At 48.3% G+C, this 14191-nt stretch overlaps 1 protein-coding gene across 2 annotated transcripts; it reads right to left on the bottom strand.

The window, feature by feature from the left end:
• Nucleotides 1-3435: 3435 nt before the first annotated feature.
• kras (v-Ki-ras2 Kirsten rat sarcoma viral oncogene homolog) lies at nucleotides 3436-13860 on the bottom strand. 2 transcript variants are annotated; one of them, XM_062461149.1, is made up of 6 exons: nucleotides 13580-13860; nucleotides 11941-12058; nucleotides 10901-11079; nucleotides 9472-9631; nucleotides 6824-6948; nucleotides 5663-5801 (listed from the first exon to the last, which is right to left on the bottom strand). In XM_062461149.1, the coding sequence occupies exons 2-5, from the start codon at nucleotides 12049-12051 to the stop codon at nucleotides 6829-6831; spliced, it is 570 nt and encodes a 189-aa protein (XP_062317133.1). In that variant the 5' UTR covers nucleotides 12052-12058; nucleotides 13580-13860; the 3' UTR covers nucleotides 5663-5801; nucleotides 6824-6828. The 2 variants fall into 2 exon arrangements, with proteins under 2 accessions (XP_062317134.1, XP_062317133.1); XM_062461150.1 differs by lacking the exon at nucleotides 6824-6948 and having other exon boundaries at nucleotides 3436-5801; nucleotides 13580-13856.
• Between the last annotated feature and the right edge of the window lie 331 nt (nucleotides 13861-14191).

Raw genomic sequence — 14191 nt, 5'->3', positions numbered from 1 at the left:
CATGAAGAGCAAGACTAGACATTAGAACTGCCTGCAGCAGGCATGTATCATTAAAGAATGCGTTGGGATGTTTAATTGCATGACAAATTGTGTAACAAAAGTTAATCCTGTAATTAAGAGGCGAATCATTGATATCACTAGTAAACACTGGGTAAGCCACATTCCAACCAGCTATCATTTGACCCGAAGCTTATCTGTTGTCTGTGGGCCTCATTGTGGTGCTTCCCTACTGCACACGGCTGGTGTAAATCCCATTCCATAGATGGAACATGACAACACCTTTGTGGAAGATGAAGAAAGAAGCGCACCTGTGTTTGGTCTTAGGGAGGATCTCTGCCTGTCACCTGTCAAAGAGGCTTCGGTGGAACCTGGTGTAGGCCTGGGTGGAGGACGTTTTTTGATCGCTTGTAGAGGCCAGCGTGGAGGCTTGAAGGGGACTGGAGGCTATTGGTGGACTGGGTGGAGTCTGGTGGGGGTCTGGGTGGAGGCTAGTGGGGGTCTGGGTGGAGGCTGGTGGGGGTCTGGGTGGAGGCTGGTGGGGGTCTGGGTGGAGGCTGGTGAGGGTCTGGGTGGAGGCTGGTGAGGGTCTGGGTGGAGGCTAGTGGGGGTCTGGGTGGAGGCTGGTGGGGGTCTGGGTGGAGGCTGGTGGGGGTCTGGGTGGAGGCTGGTGAGGGTCTGGGTGGAGGCTGGTGGGGGTCTGGGTGGAGGCTGGTGGGGGTCTGGGTGGAGGCTAGTGGGGGTCTGGGTGGAGGCTGGTGAGGGTCTGGGTGGAGGCTGGTGGGGGTCTGGGTGGAGGCTGGTGGGGGTCTGGGTGGAGGCTAGTGGGGGTCTGGGTGGAGGCTGGTGGGGGTCTGGGTGGAGGCTGGTGGGGGTCTGGGTGGAGGCTGGTGGGGGTCTGGGTGGAGGCTGGTGAGGGTCTGGGTGGAGGCTGGTGGGGGTCTGGGTGGAGGCTGGTGGGGGTCTGGGTGGAGGCTGGTGGGGGTCTGGGTGGAGTCTGGTGGGGGTCTGGGTGGAGGCTGGTGGGGGTCTGGGTGGAGGCTGGTGGGGGTCTGGGTGGAGGCTAGTGGGGGTCAAGTGGAGGCTGGTGAGGGTCTGGGTGGAGGCTAGTGGGGGTCTGGGTGGAGGCTAGTGAGGGTCTGGGTGGAGGCTGGTGGGGGTCTGGGTGGAGGCTAGTGGGGGTCTGGGTGGAGGCTAGTGGGGGTCTGGGTGGAGTCTGGTGGGGGTCTGGGTGGAGTCTGGTGGGGGTCTGGGTGGAGGCTAGTGGGGGTCTGGGTGGAGGCTAGTGGGGGTCAAGTGGAGGCTAGTGAGGGTCTGGGTGGAGGCTAGTGGGGGTCAAGTGGAGGCTGGTGAGGGTGGTGGGGGTCTGGGTGGAGGCTAGTGAGGGTCTGGGTGGAGGCTGGTGGGGGTCTGGGTGGAGGCTGGTAGGGGTCTGGGTGGAGGCTGGTGGGGGTCTGGGTGGAGGCTGGTGGGGGTCTGGGTGGAGGCTGGTGGGGGTCTGGGTGGAGGCTGGTGGGGGTCTGGGTGGAGGCTGGTAGGGGTCTGGGTGGAGGCTGGTGGGGGTCTGGGTGGAGGCTGGTGGGGGTCTGGGTGGAGGCTAGTGAGGGTCTGGGTGGAGGCTGGTGGGGGTCTGGGTGGAGGCTGGTGGGGGTCTGGGTGGAGGCTGGTAGGGGTCTGGGTGGAGGCTGGTGGGGGTCTGGGTGGAGGCTGGTGGGGGTCTGGGTGGAGGCTGGTGGGGGTCAAGTGGAGGCTAGTGAGGGTCTGGGTGGAGGCTGGTGGGGGTCTGGGTGGAGGCTGGTGGGGGTCTGGGTGGAGGCTGGTAGGGGTCTGGGTGGAGGCTGGTAGGGGTCTGGGTGGAGGCTGGTGGGGGTCTGGGTGGAGGCTGGTGGGGGTCTGGGTGGAGGCTAGTGAGGGTCTGGGTGGAGGCTGGTGGGGGTCTGGGTGGAGGCTGGTGGGGGTCTGGGTGGAGGCTGGTGGGGGTCTGACCAGATCTGGTCCAGCAGAGGGCACTGTTCATCCTTGTGTGTTCGGAGCGTATGGCGTCACCATTGAGTGAAATGTCAGACACAAGTAGTCAGTCAGGCAGGACAACACTGGGTCTTACAGATGACACCAATATGGCATTTATTCCACAGGTCTTGTCAAACTATAGAACTGGACACTAGTCTGGCTTCCCATCTGGGTGGAGGCTGGTGGGGGTCTGGGTGGAGGCTGGTAGGGGTCTGGGTGGAGGCTGGTGGGGGTCTGTGTGGAGGCTGGTGGGGGTCTGGGTGGAGGCTGGTGGGGGGTCTGGGTGGAGGCTGGTGGGGGTCAAGTGGAGGCTAGTGAGGGTCTGGGTGGAGGCTGGTGGGGGTCTGGGTGGAGGCTGGTGGGGGTCTGGGTGGAGGCTGGTGGGGGTCTGGGTGGAGGCTGGTGGGGGTCTGGGTGGAGGCTAGTGGAACACTGGCACAGGGAGCCTGGTGCTTAATAAAACATCCATCATGAAAGGCTGATGTGTGACATCAGTCAGCTCCTTTCTTTAACAACAAGTCCTCACTTCTGTCACGCTTGACCACAGACCTAAAGATAGACATCTGAAAAACTAAGGACATTGTCTGGGGTGGCAAAAGGTACCAAATATTCTATTCCAGCAAAAATGAACAAACTAACCCAACAGTCCATGTCCAGGGAGTCTGTGTCCAGGGAGTCTGTGTCCAGGGAGTCTGTGTCCAGGGAGTCTGTGTCCAGGGAGTCTGTGTCCAGGGAGTCTCCTATCTCAACCCACTGTTGCTATTCTCAGATATAATTGAGTTTAATTACAGACTAAATAAATGAAACTAATTAAAACTCATGATGGGAAGCCAGACTAGTGTCCAGTTCCATAGTTTGACAAGACCTGTGGAATAAATGCCATATTGGTGTCATCTGTAAGACCCAGTGTTGTCCTGCCTGACTGACTACTTGTGTCTGACATTTCACTCAATGGTGACGCCATACGCTCCGAACACACAAGGATGAACAGTGCCCTCTGCTGGACCAGATCTAAAGCTCAGCTTGAATGGTAAAAAAAACATTACGTCATAATAGCCCTTTTTAAATCTTGACACTGGGGATATTCCAAGGCAGATCTTAGAACCCCAAAAATTCAATTCAAAGTCATGCTAAACAGTACTTATATTGTTAAATATAAATCCTCCATCATATTTAAACCTCATAAGGTAGCTATACAGAAAAGGCCTCTATTTTAAAGTGAATCTGTGCAGGATAATTGGTTCTTGAAAGTCTGGATGCATAACCAAGACTAAACATGTGAACACAGTGTATGCATGTCTACCTACATATATATTGTACACATCCTATTCTGTTAATCAAATATGTACACACATACATTGCAGAATATAAAATATATATATATATATATATACACATACACTGTAAAGAAAAATACATAAAAACCTGTTCCTCTTCATGTTGTCTTTATTACACGTTAAATAGAAGTGGTGATTCAAGACCAGGTCACCACACTACATACGCTGCCCACAGCCAGCTACAGAAAATGTGGTGAAAAGTGGTCATTCATTTCCTCTCCAGGCCTGGGCCGATGCCCGGAGCCCAGAGGCCAGAGCCTTGGGCCTCGACAGAGGAGCCTGGAGCCCTGGGCCTCGACAGAGGACCCTGGAGCCCTGAGCCTCGACAGAGGGGCGGGACTCTGTGTTTAACGCAACATTCATTTAGACACACCAACGAAATTGAAGCACGATTTACAAAATATGCACCTTTCAGTATCACAACTATACAAAGGTTGTTAAAATACACTCCGGGTATAAACAAGACATTTTGGAAATCCGCCGTTGGCACGCAACAAATAAAACAATAAAGATGTAAAGAGGGACATTTCAGAATTAGTTTAACATCATTGTTAAGAAATTGGTTCCATAATTAAACCGCATAACCAGTCAACATCTACTTTATGAACATAATAAAAAGATCATAATACATTGGATCAAAACAAAAACAAAAAAGTTTCATTCTGAGAATAAATTGCATTGTCTATGTCATCTGTATCACTTGTAATATTGTTACTCACAAATAGCATTTTGTGCAAGTCTGGTTGTGTGCACATGCACGCACGTTTGTGTAAATATGTGGGTCTAAACCACTGAAATGTGCAGATGTTGCCTCAGTTCACTGGGCTGCAGTTCACATATAGCACCTAAGTGTACACAGAAGGGTCTGTGTACAAGGCCCAGGCACATTTTACCCAGAGACAGGTTGGTGAAATATATGTCAACTTATTCCAGGGTGGTTTTTTTAATACAAATTCAGAATAAAAACATATTTAACGGCAATCACCGCCTCATTTACAGATATCCGTTCCAGTTCCATCACTCAGACACAGAACGCTTTGTGAAATATAAAAAAAAATTACATACTAATTATTTTACCGGACAGTAATTTAAGTTGAAAAGGTGTCCAAGGACATGCCTTTCCAAGCATAAACAAGCCCCCTCTCTATCAAGCTCCATAAACATATTTGGAGGAAATAAAAAGTTATTTTCAATATTTTTAACTCTTTCAACGACGCCAAACTCAGGGACATGTTTCTGGCAGCACAAAAAAAGAAGAAAATTCGCTGAAGAACAGAGATGCTGTTTGACGTAGGATTGCTTTTTAATAAGCTGTCAAGCCATTCATTTAACCAAAGCCAAAATAGCAGAATGTGTTGCTGGCAGAAGAGAATGGACGAGGCTTGATCTACTGCCATCTGGGGGCATCAACGTTCAACTCACTCCCACTGAGACCCCCCCCCCCCCCCCCGGCTCCCCAGTTTTAAACATGGATGCATGGATAACAGTGAGAGCATGGTGCATGGATAACAGTGAGAGCATGGTGCATGGATAACAGTGAGAGCATGGTGCATGGATAACAGTGAGAGCATGGTGCATGGATAACAGTGAAAGAAAATCAATTTTTTTCCAAAATATATTATAATGAAAGCTGTATCTAACTTAATACAGGGGAATTATTCATAACGCAGGAGAGGAAACCCAGACACGCAGAGGGGTGTGTCTGACGCTTCGGCAACAGATGACGTCATCTGCCCAGAGGCGTCTCCAAACGAGGGGGGGGGGGGGGGGGGGCCACACCCTGACGGCGACACACCCTGACGGGGGGGACATTAAGGATTTTGCCCACTAAAGTGTTGGTCCTTGCTCTGCTCTGTGTACGACTGAATGGGATGGAATTCATCTTTGGCGTTCCATACTGGATAAGGCTAGGTTGAAATCCTAGCAGGACATGGCTTCCCAGCACAGGAAATCACTTGTTTGAAAAGTTGTTACTACCATGTCCAACATGCGTACAATTAAAGAGTATTGATAGTTTGTTGTTACGGACATTCTTTTGACAGGACTGTGTGGCCTCCTGCCTACTTGTCCAGTGACTGGACCAACACACATGGGAGACTGGCACAAAACAGAAAATAAAGCTTATTGGTTTCAAATGAAGCAAATAACAGGGGGGGGGAGAAGGCAGACACATTGGTTTAGTATTCAGCAATGTAGGTATTGAGATAAAGAGGATAATAATTTAGTGTAATGTACAAAATGTATTATTTCAACAGTTGAACACATTTTTGTTTTAGTCTGTCTCGGAGAAGGGCGGGGGGGGGGGGGGCTGGGGGAGAGGGAGGGGGAAGTGAGGGGTATTCACATGAGTATGCACTTAGTCTTGGATTTCTTTTTCTTCTTCTTGCCCTCTTTGCTCATCTTCTCCTTGTGTTTTCGGATCTCCCGGACTAACGTGTAAAAGGCATCGTCAACACCCTGCGCGCGGGGGGGGGGAGACAGACCACAGCTTGTTAAAGGTTCACCCAAACGAGTCAGCATTTCATTCTTTTAATTCCTTTTTTTTTTCCACATCATGCAAATTCCATGTAGTGTCCAGTCTGGCTGCTGTTGCATTGCAAGGGGTCCCCATTATGTTGATTTTGGAAGTGAATGTGTAGGGGTCTGGAGTGGATGTGGAGGGGTCTGGAGTGGATGTGGAGGGGTCTGGAGTGGATGTGGAGGGGTCTGGAGTGGATGTGGAGGGGTCTGGGCTGTCAAGCAGCAGGAGCAGGCTGAGTATGTCTGGGAGGGGGGCCCAGACAGAGAGATGTCTGGGAGGGGGGAGGGAGGCCCAGACAGAGATATACGGAGAAGAAGAATCAAGGCTTTGCCATTCAGCGTGTGCGACATTGCCCAAGATTGCATCAGAAAGGAAACCGCAGAGGAAAGAGCCAAAAGTGACTTTGGAGTGTGATGGAGAGACCGCAGGAGGGAGGCAGTAAGACCAAGACAAAAGGGGAATGTGTGTGTGGGAAGATTCGTTGTGACGTGCCCACGTGCCCGCCCGCCCCCCCCCCCCCCCACCCCCCCCCCCCCACCCCCCCCCGTTGGACTGCATCTGGGTGAGAGCACCGTCATCCTCCCCCCACACTGCATGAGGAACACGTCCACAGACGATATCCTCCCAGATCACGGCAGACAGGATCCCTTAATCACACCACTGTCCGTTCCTTCTCTCCCATCTCACAGGCGGTGACAGAATGATCACCCACGATGCACTGCACACAGAACCAAAACACCCCCCGCCCCCTGCAGGAGGAATCAGGAGCTCCAGCAGGAGGTCCTCTAGGAGCCCAGCAGAACTCAGCAGAACCCAGCTGGTTATGTTGAGGAAGGCAGAGAACCCAGGGAAGCACCACCATCATTATCATCATCATCAACCCCCCCCCCCCCCCCCACACACACACACACACACACACACACAGACCTCTGGCAGCAGCACGGTAGCACACACTTACCCAGTTCACATCACAACACACTTTTTAAGCTTGACGCAGCGTGGGGTCTTTTCCTCCTTGCTGAGCTTATTGAGGCGGTACAGCCTGATCTCCCGCACCAGGGTGTAAAAGGCATCCTCCACTCGCTGCAGTATGAAACACAGCCCCTCAGTGTTAGGGAGTACCGCAGGGGAGAGGTGTACGGGGAGCTGTACTGGGTCTATGGGCAGGGGGATACGGCTTCTGTAGGTTTGTGTATACAGGGTCTATAAGAGGGACTATACAGGGTCTATAAGAGGGACTATACAGGGTATATAAGGGGGACTATACAGGGTCTATAAGAGGGACTATACAGGGTCTATAAGAGGGACTATACAGGGTCTATAAGAGGGACTATACAGGGTCTATAAGAGGGACTATACAGGGTCTATAAGAGGGACTATACAGGGTATATAAGGGGGACTATACAGGGTCTATAAGAGGGACTATACAGGGTCTATAAGAGGGACTATACAGGGTCTATAAGAGGGACTATACAGGGTCTATAAGAGGGACTATACAGGGTCTATAAGAGGGACTATACAGGGTCTATAAGAGGGACTATACAGGGTCTATAAGACGGACTATACAGGGTATATAAGAGGGACTATACAGGGTTTATAAGAGGGACTATACAGGGTCTATAAGAGGGACTATACAGGGTCTATAAGAGGGACTATACAGGGTATATAAGAGGGACTATACAGGGTCTATAAGAGGGACTATACAGGGTCTATAAGAGGGACTATACAGGGTCTATAAGAGGGACTATACAGGGTCTATAAGACGGACTATACAGGGTCTATAAGAGGGACTATACAGGGTCTATAAGAGGGACTATACAGGGTCTATAAGAGGGACTATACGAGGTTTATAAGAGGGACTATACAGGGTCAATAAGAGGGTCTATAAGAGGGACTATACAGGGTCAATAAGAGGGTCTATAAGAGGGACTAGACAAGTTCTATAAGGGGGACTAGACAGGTTCTATAAGGGGGCTATACAGGGTCTATATGGGGTACTATACAGGGTCTATATGGGGTACTATACAGGGTCTATATGGGGTACTATACAGGGTCTATATGGGGGACTATACAGGGTTTATATGGGGGACTATACAGGGTCTATATGGGGGACTATATTGTCCCTATGGGCTATGAGAATGGCCTTGTAGTTCTGTGCCTAGCTTGCTAACAGTGAATGAGGGGAAAAGTTTGAGTAAACAATTTTACTGGACCAGGGTAAATCATCCTCTCCAAATTCAATTGTTCAAGTGGGGGGGAAAAGATGACAAATAAAATAGCCTAAATATTGTTTTATAAAATAAGCTTGAAATTCAACTTTTTTTTTTTTTTCTTGGGTGATGCCAAGAATGCTCTCCTACGGCTAACAGCTAGGTATACACCTACCAGTGGAGACAGCTGCACATGAACCCCACCAAGATGTGCCTGAATGACAGGAGTGTGAGAGAAGGAGAGGAGCGAGCTGGAGGAAGAAGAATCAGGGTTCTAGCATCCCCGGCACCAGAGGAAGTTGTGATTGGATGAAGGCAGGAAAGAGGATCAGAGGAGCGACTGATCAATGATCAAAGCGCCGTCCAACCAGGCGAACACATAAGCACACACGCCACAACACGACACCACACACCACCAACACAATGCATCCTTCTGTTTTGATTGCTCCCACTGCCAAACCCCCCCACACACCCTCCCCCCTCCTCATCATCATCATCATCATCATCATCATCATCATCATCATCATCACCACCATCATCATCATGATACCCCAAATAATTATCAACCATTTTCCCTGCCATGCACATTAAATGACATGTATTTACTGATCAGTTGATTGAACGGAAAGCGAGGCCCATTGTGTTGCTCGTTAATCGGAGACCATCCCACATTTGACAGAGAAGCATGCACCGATTCAATAATCATCCATTAAGAAAATCAGAAACATTACCCAAAGAAGCTCTAATGATGCACAGCACATTACCCCATGCTTTTCCAAGCACCATCAGGAGGGGGAGCACCCATCCATAGATTGTGGAACAACTCAAGTGCAGCTTGACAGTACGGAGACCTCAGCAGACCAGCAGATTGAGGGCTTGAGATTATAAAGCCATTAAGAGACCTGACACCGCTGGTTTAGGCTCATTTCTTTAGGTTGTTATTATGATATCATAAGAAATGTTATTATAATGGTATTTCATCAACCTTTGAGACAAAAATAAATGAGATGGGAGAGTATGAAGTGCCAGGATAAGGCCATTGGCCTCGCTCCAAGTGTGTGCGGGAATGAGGGGTTTGGTAAATGGGAAAGCTGAACACAAAATAACACAAGTCTCACAAGTTGATTGACTTGTTTAAACTGTCCAACTAGATATTTTGAGAGCTCCTGTAGGTCCACGGCAGGGGAGAATGGGGATTGGTGTGTGAGTGTGCGTGTGTGAGTAGGTGTGGGGGCAGCATGGGTGATTCCCCTCACCTGTCTGGTTTTGGTTATCTAGGGGTGTGTGTGTGTGTGTGTCTATGTGTGTGTGTGTGTGTGTGTGTGTGTGTGTGTGTGTGTGTGTGTGTGTGTGTGTGTGTGTGTGTGTGTGTGTGTGTGTAGCCAGTCCCCCTCACCTGTCTGGTTTTGGCCGAGGTCTCGATGAAGGGGATGCCATAACTACGGGCCAGGTCCTGGGCCTGCTTGGTGTCCACTGTGCGAGAAGGCAGGTCACACTTGTTACCCACTAGGACCATGGGGACATCCTCAGAGTCCTTCACTCGCTTTATTTGCTCTCTGGAACAGGGACACACAACCATTCAATACACATACAAGTAACATTCTGTTGCATTGTGGCTTGTCAAATACAGAACCGTAATACTGTTGGTCCTTCACTATTTGTACGTTGCTTTGGATAAAAGGTTTCTACTAAACTAATGTACACAAACAAACGTATTTGGACAGCCTCATTTAGATGATGCGGAGACGCTCAGGAGAACGCCAACCGCATCTCAGTTGAGATGCAACCACTGGTTTGGATTAAGGACAGAATATAGTGCACAAATAACTTGCACCTACACATGGTAGCTCACCTATAATGATGGATAGTCTACTAAGTGTCTGGCTCACCTATAGCGGTAGATGGTCTACGTAGGGCCTGTACCTCACCTATAGTGGTAGATGGTCTACGTAGGGCCTGTACCTCACCTATAGAGGTAGATGGTCTACGTAGGGCCTGTACCTCACCTATAGAGGTAGATGGTCTACGTAGGGCCTGTATCTCACCTATAGAGGTAGATGGTCTACGTAGGGCCTGTACCTCACCTATAGTGGTAGATGGTCTACGTAGGGCCTGTACCTCACCTATAGAGGTAGATGGTCTACTTAGGGCCTGTACCTCACCTATAGAGGTAGATGGTCTACGTAGGGCCTGTACCTCACCTATAGAGGTAGATGGTCTACGTAGGGCCTGTACCTCACCTATAGAGGTAGATGGTCTACGTAGGGCCTGTATCTCACCTATAGAGGTAGATGGTCTACGTAGGGCCTGTACCTCACCTATAGTGGTAGATGGTCTACGTAGGGCCTGTACCTCACCTATAGAGGTAGATGGTCTACGTAGGGCCTGTACCTCACCTATAGAGGTAGATGGTCTACGTAGGGCCTGTATCTCACCTATAGAGGTAGATGGTCTACGTAGGGCCTGTACCTCACCTATAGTGGTAGATGGTCTACGTAGGGCCTGTACCTCACCTATAGAGGTAGATGGTCTACTTAGGGCCTGTACCTCACCTATAATGGTGGATGGTCTACGTAGGGCCTGTACCTCACCTATAGAGGTAGATGGTCTACTTAGGGCCTGTACCTCACCTATAATGGTGGATGGTCTACGTAGGGCCTGTACCTCACCTATAGAGGTAGATGGTCTACGTAGGGCCTGTACCTCACCTATAGAGGTAGATGGTCTACGTAGGGCCTGTACCTCACCTATAATGGTGGATGGTCTACGTAGGGCCTGTACCTCACCTATAGAGGTAGATGGTCTACGTAGGGCCTGTACCTCACCTATAATGGTGGATGTCCTCAAAGGACTTGGTGTTGTTGATGGCGAAGACACAGAGGAAGCCCTCCCCTGTCCTCATGTACTGGTCCCTCATGGCACTGTACTCCTCCTGACCTGCAGTGTCCAGGATGTCCAGCAGGCACGTCTCCCCGTCAATCACCACCTGCTTTCTGTACGAGTCCTGGAAGGCGGACAAGGAGAGAGAGAGCAAGCGAGAGGACAGAAAGAGAAGGGTTGAGAGAGTGTGTTGGTGGACGGTGATTGACTAGCTATTATAAATGGCCCTTCAGAAGATGCCGTGGCCGTATGGAAGGCGTTGCCCTTCGGTTCTTCCTTGTGAACCTCCTGTTTAAGAGGTGTTCACGGGTCCTAGCGGCTAGGGTGGGAATCGTGAGATGCTCTTAGACTAGCAGAGCAGAGTAACGCCCTGGCATTCTGAGAGGCTATGGGAGAAACAGAGCAGATGTTGTCTGGCCTCATATCTCTAGTCTCATATTCCCAGTCAGAGACTGCGTACGTGTGCACAGTAGGGGGAGAGAACTCAACCTCCCTCCAGTCTTCAAAAATTGATAGCTTTTAGAAAATATAATGGGGTCTTAATTTCCAAAGTGTCAAAGCACTCAAGAATTTAATCACACAGATATCCATCATTGTTTTGACTGTGCTCATGTAATTAGACTGACTGATGGACCAAATTAAGATCCTACATTTTTTGGAACATAATATTCATAGATTTAAATAGCAGAATGTCTTTAAATCTTTACCAACATTTGAGCATGCATAATTGATAAACGCTACCGTATTCTGATTGCAGTTATTTTTCACAGCTCAAAGCACACCTCCCATGAGCAATGCTCGCAGGCACACGCAAAAAAAAAAATCTAAACCTGTTTGGTGTCTATCGCGTCTTCAACCAGAAAAACCAGCTACATCACTAGTTTTAAAATACTTCTACTCTCGTAGGAGTCTCAGACGTGCTTTCATGCTAGACACATACACTTGTACAGTTTTAAGGAAACACACACACACAGAACTTGGTTACCTCGATGGTGGGGTCGTATTCATCCACAAAGTGGTTCTGGATGAGCTGGATGGTAAGGGCACTCTTACCCACGCCTCCAGCCCCCACCACTACCAGTTTGTATTCTGTCATGATTCACCTGGGGAACACAGACAAACATGGCTTGGTCAGTCAATAAATACACACTATCAAACTATATTCAAAACACACCTCCCCACCCTAACTACCAATTCACATTCACAAAGGTGGACGGCATCAAAAATTGTGAAAAGCAACTCGATCTTTGAAGATATTTTAAATAAAGGTGAACACAAACAGGCAACTAAGAATTCGGAATGTGTCTCTTTAAACTTTGTCAGAAATCCAATAATGTTATCTGAGCATAAGCCCCACAAGGGGGAGGGGGGCAGACTGCTCTGTACATGGCTTGTCCAGACACTGAGCAAAACCCACAGCTAACCAGGCCTCAGGCCACCCTCTAATACAGATTTAATCACCAAGTTTGTGCTTCTTGACACTTCTCTAACTGTCTGTTGATGGGTGTAATAAGTGACATTCCACAACTGAAGCAAAAAGATCTGCAGCTAGGCCACAAGCCTCACACTTAAATGAAAGATTGTCTTCAAAAAAAACTTGATCATCCTGGTGACCGTTGAGAAAGTGCACATAAAAACTACGTTTCTTTTTCACTAAGCAAGTTTTCAATTATGGAATGTTCACTTACGGAAACATTGTTGCCTAACCATGGTTGCAACTATGGAACATTTTCACGACCGTTACATGTTATATCGAAAGCTGGCCAATGATTGGTTCGTCCTGACACCTGTACAGTCAGCTGTCATTTCCAATAATCAACAAGGTTGTTGAGGCTAAGCAAGCACTTTCCCTGAGTTTATCGTTTCATGATGGTTGAGAGATTCTTCTACCAGAGCCCCTTTTGTGAAATAGGCTATTCATTGTATTCTCTGGTAAAAAAAAAAAACTGTTGCTGCCCTTTCCTACAAGATAGTTAAGTGTCCATAATAAATAGAATGAACGATTATGTTCGTCATGTACGTCAATTAAACAGACCTTGTGTGTGCCATCAAATAAACACTAACCAAGGCCTCATAACTTTTGCATACATTACAACAATCTAGAATCTAAAAAGCGTTCCATACATCTGAATCTGATCTAAGAAAACTTGATTTCGTTATTGTCTATCCATTGTGCATTTGCCCCCGTTTTGTACAAAAAAAAGGCTACTAGCTTGGGGACGGTGCACATGGTTATGCTACAGTGGGTTTGCAGCCTTTCTGGGCATTACTACACCGGGATAAAACGGTGCCAAATGTTAAAGTTAACCACAAGCCAGCAAGAACTCCAAACCGATTGAATGATATGCACAAGCCAGGGTTACTACACATCACATTCATGGGCGAGTTGTAGCCGCCATATAGGCTACCGCATACGTCTGCATTGCAGGGCCAGGCACGGTTAACAATTGGGCGTAGTTTGCATAAACATTTGCCTTTACTTTTAGCGGCGAATCTTTCGAGATGTATGAAATCATTCAATGCCTAAACATTGAACCAACTGGCAGACGAGGGGATACAACGTCGCCCCTCTGCCTATTGTCTACAAAGAAAACAAATGTAACGATCTTGTTCAATTGTTGTACCTTTTGAGTGTGGAGTTCCGTGTCCGAAGTAGCGACCAAATAAGTCAAACAGATAGTCCTTTTTCACACGATCTCAGCATTTCCTTCTTCACACTGAAACGACCGCATTTGTGTTCATGAAATGTCTTTTAAATGTCAATGAGCTACGGAGGAAAGAGAGGAAATTAATCGATAGAACTTTCCATTTGATACAGCGTTCGGCCTGCTGTCCTGAATTCGAGGTTGGCCTAAACGCTTGTATGGGCGGATACCGGGTGTAGCGTCGTAGAGATCACTTTACCCAGAGAGCATAGCAGGGGATTTCAACCGGTTTCTGGGTTTCGGTCATATCATAACAGTAGTTAATAAAAGCTGTAAATATCCTAAATATTAAATCTGTATTAAATGTATTGCGCCCTATCTGAAATTGTATTTTTCCTCCAGGAACATGATTTAGGCTACTTCTATTCTTATTATTCGCATATTTATTTTCTCTGAAAAAGATCGATTTGGGCGTAGGCTGTGACCAATTTGAAAACAAACTTGCGTGGACTCAATGCAAAAATCCAGTTGGATTTAGGTGATTCTGTACTATGATAATTATTTAATCTCTCATTTATATGGACAAGATCC

Source organism: Osmerus eperlanus, chromosome 5 (genome assembly GCF_963692335.1).
Source record: "Osmerus eperlanus chromosome 5, fOsmEpe2.1, whole genome shotgun sequence".
Taxonomy (NCBI): domain Eukaryota; kingdom Metazoa; phylum Chordata; class Actinopteri; order Osmeriformes; family Osmeridae; genus Osmerus; species Osmerus eperlanus.
This window is presented reverse-complemented; position numbering and strand designations above follow the sequence as displayed.